Below are 20229 nucleotides of genomic sequence, written 5' to 3'. Positions count from 1 at the left end.
CTCTCTCTCTCTCTACTAAACCTCTTCCCGTTTCACAAGCCAGTAGAATCCAGATAACCTCTCCCAGCAGTGTAAATACTCGCAAAAAGTACAGGATGATGATGAAAAACATTGCCAAGTAACTGTTGTTGTGTAGTTTAGCGTGGGTGAAAATTTGCTGTACTGAAGTCTCCAGTTTATTTACACAGCAGAAAGAGCTCCTGGGGCAGCAGCTTGCAAGCACAGTTAAAATGAACAAGAACTCATCTCAGCTGTGACCAGGAGGGAGCTTACCTGCCAGACTGAGACCAGCACAGTCTCCTAATTGATTCAGCTCTTGGCCTCTCTTCTCAGACTGCTACAAGGTGCCAACTGCATAGGTAGCTGCATGAAACAGTTGTGAAGCTCATGCAAAGAGCAGGGAGAGCGCCTGTCTCTCCACACTGAGGTACTTCTCTTCCTGTCTAAGCACAGGGTAAAACTCAGATGTGTTCTCACCAACAGCATTTCTATGCTAATCTTAAGACATCCATTAAGGGCACTACAACTTGAGTAGGCATGGAGAAATTGTGCAATATGTCAACACATGTGATGAAAGTTACAGATACCACCCAACTCTCAGAATATCCAGTTGCATTGAGCTCCCTAGTTTATGCAGAAAATAGTGTTTATAGTTAATAAATATAACAACAATGTTTATATTCACCTCTTGCATACATGGGACTTACAGGCAACATGGGTTTGCCCTTGGTCCCATTTATATACACAAGGGTCACTGCAAAGAGACAAGTTCTATCAGGAATGAAAACACAAGGCTGTAGTCCTTGGAGCAGGGGGAGCATTTGTTATCTACACTTCAACTTGGGCCATCACATGGAAGGAAAAAGTTGCTGCCTTTGAGTTCTTGCTGGAAGCAACAGAATAACAGCAACACAGTCCCGTAATGAGCAGAGCACTGAGGACCAAGCATCAAGAATGCTCTTGGTATAACTCTTATCCCCCAAACTGGAGGGGATTTGGGACTCAAGAGGATCTGTGACAGCAGAAATGCAAGGAGAGACAGCCTCATTCTGCGTGGAATAGTTTAAGCAAGCTCAGTGGGAAAAACAATCCCCTTATCTGGAAGATGGGACATGAATTATGAGAACAACCCAAGTTAATATTCTTAAAGATCAGCATGGTTCTGCCCTCACTGCCCTGTGAGAAACAATATGAAAATACTTGTAGGATGAAAAGGGAGTATTGAAGAACAAAAAAAAAAAAAAAAAAAAAAAAAAAAAAAGATAAGTTCTCCTGCAAAATATTTATGGCATAGGACATAAGGAGATCGCTGGGACCTGGAGAAGGGTTTATCCAGACATTTTAAGGCTCTTGTCACTGTGAGACAGGCAACATCAGTCTGTGCCCAGAAACCCTGAGACTGTAGCTAAAATTTCTGCCTGAATAGACCAGAAATGCCTCAGCCAGACTGTTTTTTAAGAGCACTCAACCCCCACACACACTTACAAAATTGAACTGATATGTGTGGATAAGGAGCTATATGTCTAAATTTATCTCCAGCCACTTAACTAATTCCAAATAAAACACCTTTGATATTTTGTGCAAGCAGTCTGTTTAAATCAAGTGTCCTGAAGAAACTCCTGACTACAAGATTAATCCCTTGGGTGCTCCCTGGTTACGAGTTGTTGGTTTTTATGCTTATGCATTCTTCATGGAACATTAATGTAAAACAAGATCTGTCTTCATTTACCAAAGGGTTAACAAAAATCCCAATAATTAAATTAGCAGCAATCAGCTAAGGAACTCCCCAGTGCCAAGTCTAGTACACATCAATTCTTTTTCTCCTCCAGGATAATGGATCACGCAAGAAAACTTCCATTTCCCCCTGCAGAGCTGTGGCAGGCACATTTGTGTATGTGCACTGCTCCAAATCTCTCCTTCCATCCACAGCTTGACTCCAGCTCCATGTGGCAGATATGACATTACACAAAAGGGGCCAACTCCCTCCTGATTTTCCTGCTTTCTCCAGGGCTGAATCTGGCCTAATAGGACAATAGCAACAAGAGGTTAGAAAGTGAGACTTCAGGTGTTTTAAAATATCCAAACATATATTTGTCCCAAAAAATTAGAAGTTATATGTGAGGTCAGGAGAGCACCTAGAAAAACTTTCAAAATCCTCCCAACCTCTCTGACAAACACTTTCTTTACACAATTCAAAAAAGGTGAAACTGCTGGGGACAGGCTTTCTCCAATGGTCACTGTTCTTTCTAACCGAGAAGAGCATCCCTCCCCTCTCCATAAGTTAAAATGCCAGTTAAGACCCTTGAGGTGGCAATAACCACAGGGTTAGAGCAACCACAGAAACTTCTCCTACACTCTTCAGGTGTTGGATAATCTGTCTTGTTCTGATTCTTGTTAAAGCCATGTCCTAAACTGGGAAACAGCTTCCAAGAGAGTCACATCCATGCTGGAGAGACATCCCTGACAAGAACAGAGCACAGCACTTAGTGAATAACATGACCAAGATGTTCTTGGTCAACAATTAGGGGAATCACGCTCCATCCTAAGCAATCACATTGCCAGTCAAATACATCAGCCTATTTAGGACAGAGCAGGATGCAGTCCCTGCAGCTGCAGAGGAGGGCAGCTGCTTCTGTCCCCAGAGAAGGAAACACATGGGGTTTTTTCCAACCAGAGATCCATGGCTCACTGCTGCTGAGGGCTTCCCAAAGACATACTGCATCAGCACATTCACCCATCAGTTTGGTTTTGCTACGGCCCAAAATAGTGTGGTTTATTTGTGAGCAGCCACAGCTGGAACCAGGGGTATTTGCAAAGCTTGTGCCATTATGTCATAATGCTGACATTAAAAAGCATCCACGGTGATTATGAAAATAATTTGGGCTTGTGATGCAAATTTATAAAGCACAGTGCATGCTATTTGTTTTGCACTAGTGAGTGTATGTTTGTTACTTAAAATATGAAGGTAAAAAATTCTTAGTTGAATTCAACATTTGCAAGTTAATTTAAATTTTACATCAAATGTTTATACTACAGGGATTTTGAAATTTGCAAGAATCAACATCAATAATCAATACTAGCTGACAACATCCACCTTGCCATATACTTAAAGCATGTTGAGAAAGTGAAGCCTTAAATTTGTCCCTGAGGGAGTGTGAGGTGACACATGACACAGTAAGAGCAAACTAACTCAATCTTTGTCATCAATATTTTTAATGTAAACTGAAAAATACAAGCTTTTTCAATATTAACTGCATCAAAACAGTAGTGCAAGTACATAATGAGTAAATTATCTGTGCATTACTATTAATAAATAAATTCTATGCACTGTTAATAAATATGCTAATAGCATTCCACTCATAATGCTGATATTCCTCAGATAGTAGAACTGCATGACAGCTGTCTCTGAATTTTATTCAGAGACTCAGCTAGAATAATAACTAACTAGTTATTTTCTTCTCTTTTGTAAGAAGAATGTAACAAAATATATCCCTGTGATAAAACTAGCACAAGGTTAAGGAAATGACATCAAAAGATTACAAAAGTAATTCCATAATGCAGATAGCCCCCTCATTGCTAGGTTTTGCAGCAAGCATATTTCAAAAGCTCTCTACAGTTTAACACACCTCTAAAACTGAGGTTCGTGAACTCAGACAAATTTTCCTAACTAAGAAATGATTTGAACAAAATTAACATTCAAAGCCTGGCTTGCTGTACCACCTGCTCTGTTGTGACACTGCGGTAGTGGAGTTTCTGCAGCTCTAAAGATAGAGTTGTGCAGGCAGAGTCTGAGAGCTGCCAAAGCAGCACAGGAAGCACCTGAGCAGCCCTAGGCAGGAGTGAGGACAGAGCAACTGCTGCCCATGGGATCCTGAGCCTGACAGCAAGGGATGGGGCTGGCATTCCATTGTGTGTGACTTTACAAGAGATGTTTTTGAATGAGATCTAACCAAACTGTTGAAGAACAAACCTGCCACAGGAGCTCAGCTGTTTAAAAAAACCCACAAGTCAAATTCTGCTTATTTTGGCTAGGATTGAGCTAATTTTCTCCATAGTAGCTATTATGGTGTTTTGATTTGGATTTTTGCTGGAAACAGCATTGATGACACAAGGATGTTTTAGTTACTGCAGTGCTTGCACAGCTCCTTTTTTATTCCTCACTACCCCTCACCAGTAATTGGACTGAGGGTGCACAAGAAGCTGGGAGGGCACACAAACAGGACAGCTGGCCCCAAGCAACCAAATGGGTCCTGTCCCCTCCCAGAGAAATCAGGGGCTTGTGTTGGGCAAAGGCATTGACAGAATCTCCTGAAAAATGCCCCAGTCCACATGCTGCAGGTGTTATTAGCAAGGTGTGGTCTACCCTCCTACAGCAAAAATGGACATGGAGGGAGGACAGGAGGGAAACAAGACCAAAGATGAGGTGTGCAGACATGTTTCATGCACATAATATTAGTTCAAAAGAACTGCCTTATTACTATTTCTAGTAGCAAATATCTGACCCCATCTCCCTTAGGAGAGATTTCCTTCAGTTGAAAAATACCCTTAGCTGATGGATAAATACCCAATACTCAACTAACAGTGGGGTGATAAAGACTGTGAAAGCATGGGAACAAGGCTGTCAGGAAGCAGCATGAGAATTTAATAACCATATTGTCTCTTATAGGAAGCATCCACAATGACTTTTTAAGGGAAGGATTTAGGAGTCTGGCTGCTGTGACTTTTGCATGGTAACTTCTAAATCCTATTAAGGCATTATAGAAGAATTTGTTTGTTTCTTTAATTGCTATGGATTAGAAGTCAATAATAGAAAAAAAACAAACTGAATACTACTTCATGCTAGAGCTTGGAGAAAAGACAACAGATGAATATGATTTCTTTGTAAATGCATACATTTGAAAATTCAACTCATTGGAAGTATATGCTATTTTGTGTAATTACTATCCTCAATCTTCTTGTGAAAGACAAGCTGTTTTTCCTATGTTTGCTCTACAGGGAGTTCTGAAAATTAGCAGTCATCTTTTTCTAAAAATTCCAGATTATCCCAGATTTCTCTAACATGCTTTCAAAGAAACAAAACTCAAGAATAACATTTTTGTACATTTTGTACAATGGTGTGACTCAGTGATGACACTGTCAAACATTTTGCTGGGCACATAAAACATCCATGCAAACTCAAGCTAGTAAAGTCTATGTTGCCTGAATAAACAAGACTTTGCCTGCAGTACAATCATGTTCCTTTTGTAGATAAACTGGTGTTTTCTATTACTCAGTTTGAAACAAGCTTCTGCTAGTAATTGTGGTGTTCTGAAAGAGGCTGTTTCAGGACTGAAAATGGGAGAAGGGAACAAAATTATATTGTATGGCCCAATAGGAAGTACTGAGTCCTGGCTAAGAGCTGACACCAGGCAGGCTGCTACCTGGAGTAGCAATCACACACTCCAGCACCAGCTGGTGCCACCAAGTGTTGGTCCCAGTCTCCCTAGAAGCACCACTACAGACCACAATACTGCAGATTCTAAGAATCATAGAACAGTTTGGGCTGGAGGGCTGAAACTATCTTTGAAGGTCATCGAATCCTATCCCCCTTCCACTAGATCAGGTTGCTCAGAGCCTTGTCCAATCCAGCCTTGAAAGTTTCCAGAGATGAGGCATCATCACATCACTGGGCAAATCTGTGCCAGTGTTTCACCACCCTCACTGTGAACATCTTCCTTACATCTATATCTAGTCTAAATTGACACTCTTAGTTTAAAATTGTTATCACTTGTGCCACCACAACAGGACCTGCTAAAAGGTTGTCCCCTTCCTTATAAACCCCCTTTAAATAGTGAAAGGCTACAACAAGGTCTCTCCAAAGCCTTTTCCTCTCCAGGCTCAACAACCCCAGGTATCTCAGCCTGTCTTCACAGATAAGGTGTTCCATGTCTTTAATCATCTTTGTGGCCCTCTGGACTCACCCCAACAGGTCCTTCCTGTGCTGAGGAACCTGGAGCTGGATGCGTTATTTCAGGCTGTCTCCCAGATCCCTCTGTGAGACATTCTAGCAAGAAAATACAGAAGAGTCTATGTGCTTCTGGTTGAACATTGTCTGCCCAGCTCCAGCTGGTAGTTTAAATGGTTTGTACCAAGAATTACGTTGAGCTCTTTGCCCATTCAGCTCACTGAGAAGTCATCTTTGCCACCTCTCATCTCCCTCTGATCAAAGGATCTCAATTGCTTCTCTGTTTACAGTCATCACAGGCAAAGGCAAGGAAATGAACCCTCAAACTGACATACTATTGTGCAAATAACTAAAAATTCTCTCATGTAAAGGTACTTGACACCAGCCTCATTGCTAAAAAAAAAAAAAAAAAAAAAAAACCCAAAAAAACCCCACCAAAATCAGTCCAAAAAATCAGTCCAAAAAATCAGCTGGGAAGTGATCCCACAGGCACATAGAGGAAGAACAGGGATATGCATAATCTCAATAATTTAAAGTTAGAAAGAATAAAAATATTCAAGCATTTGGGAAGGATGGTGGGAGGGGATAAAAGCAGGAAAGGTGAAAAAAAATTCAAAATATTTTTTGAAAGGTGGAAGGAAAAGGGAATTCTAACTAATGAATGACCCAGTCTCCCAGGCTGATACCTCAGGCTCATGCTGCAAGATCATTATTTCAAATAGCATTCCTGAAGGACTCAAGGTTTTGCAATGCAATATACATATGTAGCTGTAATAATAACTACTCATCTCAAGGCAAACTTAGCATTCAGGAGGTTCTTTAACTTATGCTGCCATTTGCCACAAGCCTCCCAAAGCTAGTTCCACCACCAGAATTGCCCAGAAAGTTTGCATCCATCATTCTTTGTGCTGGTTCATCTGCTCTGGGAAAAAAAAACATGGAGTTTTCAAGATTCACTTGTAGCTTTCAGGGTCACTTGGGAACCTCAGTAGCTCAATTGCTTTTAGAAAAAAACACAGTATGGTAATTTATTTCAGACATATTTCTCTTGCTTTTGGAATACCAGTATTCACTATATGTGTGGAGGAAGCTTTCCACACATGCAAAAAATATCCAATATATATCCAGTACTATGGTGCAATTTTGCAGACAGCCTTTTCTCCAGGAGCTGGTTCCCAGCCAAAATTCAATCCTGCACTGAGAAAGCAGCATCCTCACTAGAAATCCTTAACTAGCATGGAAATAACAAATACAGCCAAATCTGCCAAAAAGACACCTTTGCTGGATAACTGCCTATACCAGGAGGTAATGCTGCACATAACCACACCCACATGCTGACAACCTTCCTCAGTCTCCTGAGGAATGCCGAGCACTTCCCACTGGCCATCAGGCTCTTTCAAGCATACTTAATGTCAGATACATCAAAATCAGGTACCCCAATTCATTTCCCTCTGAAAAAGCCCATGCTTTTTTGAGTAACTATCTCATTGATGTCACAGCTATGCTCAGACAGAACTGCTTTCTATCAAAGCTGAGAGGCACAGCTTTCTCTCTTTGCTTTCCAATGGCTGCCTAAAGGTCATATTCTTCTCTACAGCTACTAATTCTGCATGTGCAACAGAGGGTATAAAACATGTTTATGAGGTTTTGGTCTCTTCTTTGTAAATATAACCTGGAATTCTAGTACATGCACTAGCTCTTGGCTCTGAAGAGCTCAAGGACCTGGGAAAAATAGCATCCTGCTCTCTTCCCACTTCAGGGCCCATGGCTCACCAAAATGTAATGACTTAGAAATGGATGGAAAGCAATGCCACTGCCACAGACAAAAGGATTTACAAAAGAATTAATAAATGACTACCACTTCTATTGCCTCAGGACTTTTCTGGGTAAATTATTACTCTTTAAAGCAATGCACTGTGAGTAAGCTTTCTGACTCCCATTAACATTAGTAGCAGTGGCATAGCATAAGCTTTATATGCCAATTCTGAGGATTAATCACAAAGTTGTATCTGTAGGGCACTCGCTTTGAACTCAGCAAATCTGCAACAGAACAACTTTCCTCTGTCAGACTCTTCTTTGAAGAAAAATCACAAGGAAGTGGGTGGGCTGCCGGCTAAGCCACTTCTTAACCCACCAGTGCTTCCCCCATAACTCCAACGAAACACTAAAGCAACAAGGAAAGGCATTAAATAGCTCTCTTGCTGCATTTCCAGTAATGTTAGCCAAGGTACGGGAGCAAGCAGGGATAATTTTTTTTGAGCAGGAAGAAAAAAAAGGATGAAAGAAATCACATAGAATTAATGCAGTAAATGCACCATCAAGATAAGACTGGGGTTTTTTAATACAGGATGAAAGCTGGAACACTTGAGAATAATTTCCATGTATGGATTTGGCAATCTAAAAATAGCACCTCATTTAACACAGAAAAAAAACAGTAACTGACCCTAAAATAGATGGTGATGAATACATTCAACATCAAATTTTCTCTATTTTCTCTTCCCTTCTATGCTTGCTGGCACCTTTTCCACAGCCCACCCCTTGTAATTTCCCTAAAGAGGGAGGAGAGGCAATCATCTCTGAGCAGCCTCAGAGCAGCTTTAGCAGAGCAGGACAGCCACGATGGATAAGGTTTCACAGGAGAGCGGCTCCGTCAACTTGGGTCTTGTTATTGTTTGCCTGAGGTGCTGGGATTTTGTCTCACTTCATGCTACAGTGACAAATATCCACCTCTTTCAGTTTCCACGTCATGTTGCTCCAGAAGCTTTCAGACCTCCCCTTTCTGCATCTCTTCTGTTCTCCTCTCAGCAGCAGTACATCTCCCTTGCACAGGCTCTTGGTTTGGTAAAACCCCCAAAATGACCCACACAGAGGCATCATCAGGGAAAAGGGGAGTGCAGGGATGCAGCCAGCCCTCAAACTTCAGCCTTCTCATCCCAGGGGCTGGAGAAAGGCCCAAGGCCCCTCTGCACCACTGCAGCTGCACTTTCAAGCCCACTGCTTGGGCTTCAGCTCACAGAAAGACAAAATCACTGACTCTATGCTAGCTCCATTTCTCCCTCTTCAGAATTGAAGACAATCTCCTCCACAAAGCTCTTGCTCTCCAGTAAAATCTACTGGTGCAATAAGTTCTCGGGATCATCTCTGTCAGGCCCAATTACAACACATTTGCATTAGGGGCCAAAGTGCTTCTAGACAGCTCTAAGATGAGAAGCATATAAATGCATCACACAGCCTCTTTGCCACCAAGCCAGTAGCTGACCAAAGCTGAGAACCCGAAGAACAGAGCCGTGAGTAGAACTCATGCCTTACTTACCAATGCTGAACTCCTCCAGCAAAGCATGGTACTGAAGCAAGACACATTCTGACCTGAGGACAGCCCTGAGAGCCAAACTGCATGGCTGCAGCTGGCATAGTGCTGCATTTTGGGAATGGCAGGGCAATACTGCAGGAGAAGGCTTGAGACATAGCAGCAAAGCTGTCTGAAGTCAAGAGAGAGCTCTGCACCAACAATGGATCAGCTCTTGCTAGAGCAACAGTTTGTACACAGTGATTAAGGGCGGTGGCATGGCGGTAACTGGGAAACATGCCCAGTAATTGCCTGCAGTAGGCCTGGGTTTAGCAGGGGCTTTCAGTCTCTTGCTTACAATGAGCAATACATCATTTCAGCCTTTCCCCACACACACACCCAAATAAAGAAAAAGTTCATTGCAGGAGGCAATGTTCTGCTCCTTCTACCTGTTCATTCTCACCAGAGGCCCATGGCTTTTGAGCAGCCATGCTCAAAAACATCTCACTTACTTTTACTGATGAGGCCAGCATTATAGGAAGAGAAACAAAACAGTAAATTCAGGACAACTGAAATATCTGATTTCTGCTCCTTCATAAAAAAAACCCACAAGGATTCAACTGTCAGCTATTGATATTTACTAGCAGCAATATTTCACACTACTTACTGTCCTGTGACATTTGTTGCATATCCACCCCTGACATCCACATTCAGATGGGTATATACAGTAGTGTCTACAATAAAGTCTTTATACTTAGGTGCTCTAAGTAGTCAGAACAACTACCAAAACAACCAATTTCTTCACCATTCTATGTACTGACAGATTTTAAAAGTACTTCACCAAGACCTCTGTTTTGATACTTGAATGTAACAGTGGGCAAGATTTTCATTACACAGCACTCGGTCAGGAAACAAGTGCAGTGAATCTCACACACTGCCCACTCACACTGCCCTCAAACCATACCCCTAAGACTTGTTGGGTAAATGCACTGATGTGACAACATCCCACATGGTTGATTGAATGTCCTAATGACACCCAAATGAACTCATTATCCCACTTCCCAGCCTTCTCTGTAAGTCAGGGAACCAGATGTGATGTATTACTGGACAGCTACATGTGATCTGGTATGAATGAACCCCATGGATGCTGGCTAACACCAAGTGTAGGCCCATCTTCACATCACCTGCAGCTCTGCCCTGGATGCTGTGGCCTCAGACATATACATGCCCAAAGCTCTGTGGCATTGCAGCCAGTGTCATGGACCAGTCAGTAACAAAATAACAAACCTAGCCCAAACCAAACAGTTTGAATTTTCCACACTTGTGCCTCGAGGCACATTTACCTGTTGTGTAATGCTCAGGTCTGTACAAACAGACCCCATACATCTGAGGGGGTCAGTATCAAAAAAGTGCAGGCGAGAGCTCTCTTCTACATCCCTTGGTACTTTGGTTTTGGGAGCTGCCTGCTAGCTATCAGCTAGCAGGTGTTAAAAAAAGTAAAAACACAATTTTAATAGCTGGTTTTGTCATTCAGTCGAAATTAAGAGATTGATCTCTATTGATCTGTGGAAAGGCTCCATCTTTCTGTTGCTTATCAGAGTTGTGCCAAGAGCTTGACACACACAAACACAAACAGAAGTAAATCTCAAAAAGTAATGAGTGAGCAATGGCAAACTCATGCCAGTCTCATTCACCATCAGACTTTGCTACAAAAGGAAAGTGACAGAGGCAACAGCTCCTGGTTATTGTCTCAGCACTGCCAGGAATTTGTTTGATTTTTCACATAAATCTAATGCATCCACATCACTGAATAATAAACAGAAAAGTTCTCTCTATACACAGAAGAGCATCTAGGCATCACATTTTTATTTCCCCCAGCAGCTTTTCCATTATGCTCTGTTTTCTCCTTTAGCTTCTCCCCAGGTGTTTACACACATCACCTTAGCTCCCTTATTCATATTCTTAAAGGCACCACTAAAAGCTCATCCAATTGCACCCTCAGCTCTCAGAAAAAACAAACCAAAAAACACACAGAGCCTCCCAGGCATACAAAGAGTTTCTCTCTGCACTCACCACACCCCAAAGCTGTAAGATTCCTGCTCCTACACTAGAGAATGTTTTCTCTACTCATACCTACAGCACAGGAATAAAAGACTTGGAAAGCAGCAGTACCCTTCCAACTGCCAACCATACCACTAAGCAGCCACCACCAGATGTTTTTCCCTTTCTATCAACATCAAAATGAAGGCAGCTGTCAAAGCAGATGGCTTTCTGTCCCAAACTAGCTCCCCTCAATCCCACCAAAACAAGATTCCCGTGTGGACCACAGCCCTCTGCAGATAACCTGGGGCCACGTGAACATCCTATCCATGTCCTCACTGACTGATGTTCCTTCTGCCAATTTCATAGACAGGTGTGCAATTCCTACAGGCTATCACTACCTGGGGATTGGCTCTCATGGTCCCTCTCTCAGTTAAAGCATCTTCTGACGACTGCACCAGGAGGTTTAGGAGCCTCCTAGATCTTCCTACCAGGTCTTAGCTCTACAACAATATTTACTATGCCTTCTCTAAGCACTGCTTTGGTACAGTAACAGATCAACTCACCTGATCTATGAGGAGAGGACAGCAAAACACTCATCATGAATCCAACAAGCCAGTGATAAATGGCCTCTCTTCTCTGGCTTGTAAAATACTGAAGCTCCCCCAGTTGTGATAAAAAACCACAAATATCCTTACCCTGCACTTGTTATCTGACTGCCAAAAAGCAAGGATTCATTTACCTCTGGAACTCTGCTCTTACTTGCATAGAGGATTGGTTCCCATTGAAAGCCAATGCCAGAACTGTTAATCAGGAAATACTATGAACTAGCAGCAAAAGAGATACATCAAATGAACTAATCCATCCATGCATCACACAGATTTTCAAAGTGCTCCTGCCTGTGCAACCCTTTGTCTTGTCAAAAAGCTTCACCTAGCAGAGCTGTCAATTCAGCTTTTCAGAGAATCACTGATTCCTCCTGGAAAACTGGGCAGATAGTCTGAAATACCAGTCCTGTTGCTATATCAAGGGGGTTTCTCTTGCATTTCTCTGCCTGGTTTCTTGTTACAAAAGCCTTTCATTCTCAGTTACTTCCACATGAAATATCTGGTCCTCTGTGGAAGGGATGACACCATGGACTTTACTACTTCATCAGCTAAAGTCAGTACAGAGGAATGGTGCCCCAGCAAATGGTTGTCAGAGCCAAGGCTTATCTATGGAATAAAAAAATCCTGTTTTAATGTAAAGACTTAAACATCAATGAAAAAACAGCAGAACTAATCAACACATAGGTCCTGGTACACTGGGTTTTGTGAAGGATGAAGATATTCCTGAAACAAGCCAAAGACCAGTTTGGCCTAGGTTTATGTGGAATAAATTACAGGTAGCTCTAATGCACCCTCTGGCAGCAGATGGTTCACAGACAGTAATCATGGTTAGGACTATCCTTGTCAATTAATCATTTCCTGACCCATGCCATTTTGGGAAGAGCAGAGCTGGCTGTGGCCAATCTACCAGCCAAAGAGGATTTGTCACCCATAACAGGTTCTGCCCAGGCTATATCAGAAAGGCCATTTTTGCATGATATGCCTACAGTAATCCTGTCAGCATGCATTGCTTTCAGATTTTATGACTCTGTAAAAGGACTGATTATTATTTCTCAAAATGCACTAATTTGATTATTTTTCAAATTAAATTATGGTTAAAATTACTTGCAGGTAAAACCAAGTACCAATAAGTTATTTGTGCTGTATCAGTTGTCATAAAAGATGCTGCTGTAGAGTGCAACATATACATGGCAGAAAATTCACAGCTCCTACACATACAGTAATGGACAACCTTTAATCTTTGTTCCTCACCCTCGTGTCTCCAAGGACCTGGGTTTTAACAGGTTCTGAGGAACCCGCACCTTGTTATATCTAATCTGCTAGCAACTTTTGAAGGTGGTTTTGCTATTTTTCTAGGCAAAAATGGATACATCCGTTTGGATTCTGGTTTTGGCCAGTGAGCTTTCATTTGAATTTTATTTTTTTACTATCTTTAGGAAAAACATTCTTGATATTTAGTTTTCCAAGGCTTTTCTAGGAGATAGGCTGCATAATTCCTGGCACTACAGGACACATCATGGTCTAGCACTTATAGCAGTGGGAGTCCAAAGACCTGAGTTCTGTTTCTGGCTCTCCCACTCACTCTCCACATGACATTTTGCAAGTTAATTCACTTCTCTAACTCCTTCTGTGAAATGGGTATGCTTAGGTGGTCTTCCTCCTTTGGCACCCTGTTTAAATCCAAAGGATACTGAGTGAAAACCACTTCTTGAGTGTTTCAAGATGCTAGGATGGAAGGTGCACTATACACCATCAGTAGCTTCATTAACAGAAAAGTTTAATTGTGGGATCTGTACATTTTCATTGAAATGACAAAGTCATTTTCTTTTCCCGACATCTCTTGAGTATTTAGTACTCAGATGCTGATTTCACACCATTTTCATCTTAGAATATCTGTTCTTGTTTCAGTAGAATTAGTATTGTGGTATGAATATAAGCCAAACCAAACTCTTAGTCCCCAGCCTACAACTCCCTTCTGATTAGGATCTTTCTCTGTATGGATTCATGCCTCTACTGAATTCCTCAGTGGAAGAAAAAAGATTAAGCCTTGCCTTGGCAGTTTAATACTTTTCTTCCCTTGGAAACACCATCAGGCATGAGAGCAAGTTATAAGGAATGGCATTACATCATGCTCAAATACATGATTATAACATGCTGCAAATGGATTCTACAAGGAGGACTGATTTAGTGTGTGTCTGTGATGATGAGTAAAGAGCAGCTGGTACTGAACTAATGCATTGCTGAAGATTGTTTCAGATTAAGCCAGTAATTCAGCTACCTCCATGTCCTCTCCCATAAAATTTTAATAAACACAATCTTATGGGAGGAAAGACAAGACAGGGACCCTACTGAATTATTTATAACCTTAGTTATGTATGGCAAAGAAGCCCCTCTTAGGTGAGCAACTGATATTCTTCCATTGATTTTCGTCTCTGAGAATATATAGGTGAGAATCAAGTTTGGGTGGGGGGGGGGGGAACCACAAAATACACAAGGATGCAAAGGGCAAGCCAGAAAAGACAAAGTTGATGAAGGCAGAGATGAGGGAGAGTTTGTATTTATGAAAGAGATATTGATCAATTGCACACACCAGTGGCAGACAGACTCAAATTAGCTGTCATAATTCCAGTGATGCAGAGGGACATGCAGGCTCAAGCTCCATTAAGTATAACCTACATCCAGAGCAGCCAGATGAGATTTGCCAGACTGAACTCGGAATTCCCACAGGAGATACCCGCAGTTGATTTATATTCCTGATTTCTTATTCCCCCACCAACTGTGCAATCAGTTCCTGGAGGTGGGTAGGGAATAATTGAACAGCTAAACTGTGATTCACCCAGCCAATTAAGGAGTCTTGGGATGGGCCCCTAGATAAATCCTTCAGCTTCATCTTGTCTTCATGGACCAGAACTACATTTGGCTCTGTCAACAGGGCCAAAATCACAATGACCCAGTTAACACTAAAAATCTGAGGAAGTAAAACTGGATTGTGATTTCTGTACATTAATATTGACACATTATATATTTTTTTTCAAAGCAGGAGGATGTCCTGATTGTACATGAGGTTTGGGTTTATTCTGTAATTCAATGACCAAAGAGCATCACTGCAGAACTGTAATTAAAATGGCAACCACTGCCTAGTAGCTATTGACATATAAAACTCACCTTCATGTTTCAGCCTGCAATTTCTGTCAGGTCAAGGCCAGGTTGTTTGATTCAAAGTCTCTTGCCCTCTCTCTCACACTGGCTGCTATGATGTTTCCTTGTGGATGGTGCATGGCTTTGTGAACAAATCACACTAAACTCATTTCCAAAATGTTCCGCTTATGTCTATCTTCTTGCACTGAAGTAAGGAAGCACTTAACTCCTCATTAGTAACCCTGTATGTGGCATGTAATCACCTTGAAATATTTAACTGCCAGAATTTCATCTCATTAACATTGTGGGGTGGGGCATCGGACCGGGGTATAAGCAAACTGGGACATAAATCATCATAAACCAGCATTAAATGGGTATATAAATCAAAAATTATAGAAGTCAGATGGATGAGACACATTAGAGCCTTCTGTTTGTTCTTTCCTCTTCTCTCACCCTAAGAATGCACAAAGCATCATTCTTGATTAGCCAAGAGACAGAAGAACGCCCAAGTCTCCCCCTCTGTGTCTTTCAAGAGGGAGAGAAGGGAAACAGAGAGCTCTGTATGCATATTAATAAAGCTATATTTTGACTGGCTGAATGACTAGAAATTATTAGCAATGGTATGTTTTACCTGTCAACATCTCCACACTGCAACAGGCAAAAAGTGTCTAATACTTCTTCGCAAAAAATCACTAGTGAAACTGGAGGGGGTTTGCTCTCCATTTTCCTGAACTCAGAACAGCTCTGTAAATACCTTAAAAATCTCTTCAACAGTCAAGCTAAAAATGTCTTTTTTCTTGTATAACAGTGTAAGACAATGCAAAACATCGCCTAAGCCACAGTGAATCTAAGTGCCTCCAGTTACAAATGTAACAAACAAAACAAAAAACCCAAAACCTATCAACATGGAGGTTACCAAGCCAAGCATGCCAAAGCTAGGAAATACAGGAATTGAAAGGGTCAGACCCTTTGAAAGGGTCAGTGTGAAACAGGAGAAGACAAGAAACTCTTCAGCAAAGAGCAATCAGAGCAGAGATCAGTCAGGTGGCCACACCTCCTCCCTCTCACACAAGCACTTTTCTCTTCTCACTTAGCCTAAAACTCCATGGTGATAAGTCAGTCCAAGAAATTTCTTAAGATATGGTCCCTAGCTGTGTTTTCCTCATTTATGCCAACCCAGTGTGAGTTGGGTGGCCATTTGAAGTTGATACATGGTGTGGAGCTCTTAAGAGTTACTCTGAAAGTTAATGGGAGCCATGCTGTGGAAATATGTAAAACTCAAGATTTCTTTATGTCCAACTGGACACCCAAAAAACCCAAACAAGTTATCTTTTATTTTCAGGCCTAAAATTAAAATTATAGCCAACCACAAATTGTTATTAGATATTAATATATTTATATTTACATGCCCTTCTTCAATTCAATGACTAGAAATGTGACAAAATCCATGAAGTGGTTAACTCCATCGTAAGATCAGGAGTTGTGTAATCTGCAATTAAAAAGGCCAACAACCACACATTTAGCAATGAAAAAGAAACCAAACAAAGGCATCATTGAATGGAAACAGAATATCCCAAATGTATGGAACAAGGCAAGAGTATGTGATTACAATTATTAAAGACTCAATAGTGAGTGTGCTTAAAGGAGGTAAACTAAGGCCAAGTATGCAGCCCAAACTGGGTCATCTCCTAACCTTACATGCTTGTATTTGCAACCTTAAAAACACTCATTTGATTTCAAGTGAACTTTAAGCAAACAACAAACTGCAAACCCAGAAATTCTAGCGTGGGGTTTCTTACTGATTCAGAAGAGTGGCAAGAGAGTCATCAGCAGAATAAGACTATCCTGATTTACCTGTGAGCCCCATTATGTGAGCTGGGGAAGAACCTGCTGGCTGAGGGAGCAGGATGAGACTTCCCTTCTGCCAGTGTTTCACAGCTGCATTACAGTAAGACCTCTGACTTGTGCCCTTTGAACAGGGCTTTGGAGGGGATCCTACACTTCCCTGTTTGCTCCCCACTTCACTCCAACACAGAGTTTGACCATTTTTTCACCTTCTCTCTAGAATTGTTGCAATCCACCACTCCAACCATTTTCCCAATTGCAATGCTTAGTAATCCTTCATTTTACCTCTTCCAGTTCTCCAGCACTGTTTTACCCCTTTCCTTGTCCTCATTTTCTCCCTCCCCAAATCTTGTCTATATTTGCTATTCAGGCACCACTGTCAGCTCAGGACTGAAGGGTCTACTGACCTCCTCCCTTACCCCATCCCTGCTCTTCTGCCTCTAAGAAGCAAATAAAAAGTAGTATGCAGTTGGGAAAGTTATTCATCAGTGTAGGTATTAAGGTCACAGGCATATTAGCAGATTCTAAGATGAAACCTAGCAGAAGGCAATAAAACCCCTTACAGATTTCAAAATAGGTCTTAGAGTACAATGCCAAGAAAAAAATTATCTTAGCTTGAAATAGCAGGATATGAAGAAAAGCCTACAGCAGAGAGAGAGGGGGAAATGAGAAGTTCTGTCACTACCACCTGGTCATTAGCTGTGGGAACAATGAATGCTATGAAGATCCAACAACACAAGACCTCCAGGCATGTGAGCACCTGCTGCCTGACTAACCTCTGGGATGGCTGCCCCGTCTGTTGTCATAACCAATGCACTAAGGAATGACATCATACCAAATGGCACTGACCAGCAGGACGGGGCCATACTTCAGGGTGTGCTTCCATCTGGGGGCCCAGGTAGTTAATTAAAAATGAAACAGGATTTCCTTGTAGAGGCACATAGAGGAGAGAATGAAAGAAAGGAGCAAGAAAAGTGGGATGTTGCCTGTTTACTTCAACACTGTTTTCAGTAGTACCCTTGAAAAAACACAAGCAAATTTTTTCTGGGGTCAGCCCTTATTAAAAATTCAATACTTATTGTTGCTTATAATAGCAGATGGGGCCAAGTCCATAAGCTTGCTGATGTTACCAAGGCATTGTCAAGCTATCAATTGAGCTTCTGTGCAAATCTCAACTTCATGTTCCATGGAATGAGAAGGCTTGGGAAGTCTGTAGAAATTAGAAGTCTGGACATTGCTAGAATTTGAACTACAGACATTCTCCTGAGTGTTAATTGTTGCTGGATATTTTTCCAGTAGTTTTACTGTTTATAAAGAAAGTATTTGAGTGCTTTGCAGGCTCCTGCAAAATTCAGAGCATTAAGTCCAATAAAATCCACTCAACTTTCAGCATAGATGCTTTATGAATTAAAATATTACCATTCTGTACACCCTGTAGAAATTATTCATTTCCTCCAATACTTGCTCTTCTCAGAATGTGCCAGACTATTACTTTTGACTTTAGAATTCATTTTTTATGCAAATGGCTTTTAGACCACCACAAGCACAGGAGTGCTGCAGTTCCAGAGTGCAGATGAATGTTATCATTGCAATACAAAGCATTATGATTGTTGTTCTGACAATGCAGCTCTCCTCACTAATACTTTAAATTCAGATTCCATGTCCTGTGGTCCTGCAGTAGAAACATGGGGGTAGAAGACAGGTAAAGGAGGTCCCACAGTGCCAGGCAAAGAGTATTTTCAAAAAGCCCAGGAAATTCTGAACACTCAGGAAGCATCAGCTACCTGTTTATGAACTGGTTCACTCCAAAGCAGTCTGGTGACAATTTCTAAGCTGTGCAGGAAAAAATCAGTTTCCATAGCAATTCCAGCCACTTCCTGCCCAGATGCAGCACTCTTCACATTCCTGGACACAAAACACAGCTGCTGTGGAAGACAGGCTGAGGAGGCAATGGCAAGCTGGAGAAAAAGAGACAGACAAATTCCCTCCTTTGTGGCAGTGTTACATCCAAAGTAGAAAACCAGGTTTGTGACATAGGGAGGAAGGAAAAATAAAAGGCTTCTAGACCCAACTATCTACCTCACACAATAGGCTGTGTGAATCAGCAAAACAAGAGCTTTTGGAGACAATGAAGAATTTTTTTATCTCTCTTCTGATGTAGAGACTTTCATGCACTATAACACAAACCACTGGGAGTTCTGCCAAAGGCTCTAAGTGCCACACAGCAATTGTCCCATTTTCAGCTACCAAGGCAGGAAAAAAGGAAGAGGGAGTCATTGCACTTGTTCTCTAAGAGAAAAACAAATCTCACTCTTCAAGAACACACATCAGCAACTTGTTTGTTTGCAGCACTTTAAAGCCACGGTAGTTTCTACATCTGCCTTGGAGAGAAGATGACTTTTCCATGAAAGTTAATTCTCAGAATTCAGTGTAAGATGAATATAAAGCCTGGGTTGCCTATAGCCTACTAAAAAAATAGAACAAAACAAACACACCCACACAAAGCCAAACAGGGATGAAAGCAAAGTGACCTTACTACAGTCCTTCTGGTGATAAAAACAAAAAAAAAAAAAATATATATATATATAAACCACCAACACAGCATCAACCCAACCTGTGTTTGTTTTTCCCCACAGAGCAAAAAAGACTGAACACTCCCTGGGCTTTGAGTGCCTTATCCCTCAGTGGCTTTAAGGAACAGCTTTGTTGGCTCCTGGAAGATGCTAAACTGAATATATCATGTCCCCTCGTTGCCTTGGAGGTACTGCCATTTTCATTACAAACACAGCCTTTCAACTGCTTTGCCATAATATACCAGATAATGGTTTCCTGAAGACTTTGGGACAAGAAAAAGAAGAATTAACATCAACATAGCCTCCCTTTTATTGTCAGCTTCCTTAAAGCACAAGCATCCAGTTGAAATGCTTATTCTATCACCTGAAAACACTTCTCACCATTCCAAATGCCTGCACCACATTCTACAGCTCAAACCCCTGCCATGACCACATTCCCATGTTTTGTGAACACATGTAGCATAATGAAAGTGAACCTACAGGATTGGCATAAAACACATGGAACAATGTGTGAATAAATATAGACCTGCTCACATTTTCTTGGCTTTTTACTGCAATAACACACCTCAATTTCTAAGAGCATCAATGATGCTGGTCTCCTTTTTCAGAAAACACAACTATGGATCAGGTTTTGCACTCAAGGCCAGGATCAAAGTGTGACAAGGTAAATGCCTAATAGTGATTCAGTTGTAGCACTACATCAGCATCTTTCATAAAGACAGTTACTCGTGCTCAAAGTTGTCAGACACAGCTTTCCTCTGCTTCTCTCTTCCCCTCTCAGCTCACATAGAGTCT

The 20229-nt window shown here is 41.5% G+C and overlaps 1 protein-coding gene across 4 annotated transcripts in view; it reads right to left on the bottom strand.

Annotated features, from left to right (window-relative positions):
• TMEM178B (transmembrane protein 178B) overlaps positions 1 to 20229 on the bottom strand; it is a 211883-nt gene that overhangs the window by 131313 nt on the left and 60341 nt on the right. Inside the window, exons 3-4 of one of the 4 annotated variants that reach the window (XM_068190832.1) lie at positions 18646 to 18800; positions 17912 to 18203 (exon numbers count right to left, since the gene is read on the bottom strand). The exons of the other annotated variants lie outside the window; for them this stretch is intronic. Of the exons in view, the coding sequence (XP_068046933.1) occupies positions 18132 to 18203; positions 18646 to 18800 (227 nt within the window). The 3' untranslated portion in view covers positions 17912 to 18131. Of the gene's footprint in view, positions 1 to 17911; positions 18204 to 18645; positions 18801 to 20229 lie in introns of those variants that run through there. 4 annotated transcript variants of the gene reach the window in all.

This window comes from Anomalospiza imberbis, chromosome 5 (genome assembly GCF_031753505.1).
Source record: "Anomalospiza imberbis isolate Cuckoo-Finch-1a 21T00152 chromosome 5, ASM3175350v1, whole genome shotgun sequence".
NCBI lineage: Eukaryota > Metazoa > Chordata > Aves > Passeriformes > Viduidae > Anomalospiza > Anomalospiza imberbis.
This window is presented reverse-complemented; position numbering and strand designations above follow the sequence as displayed.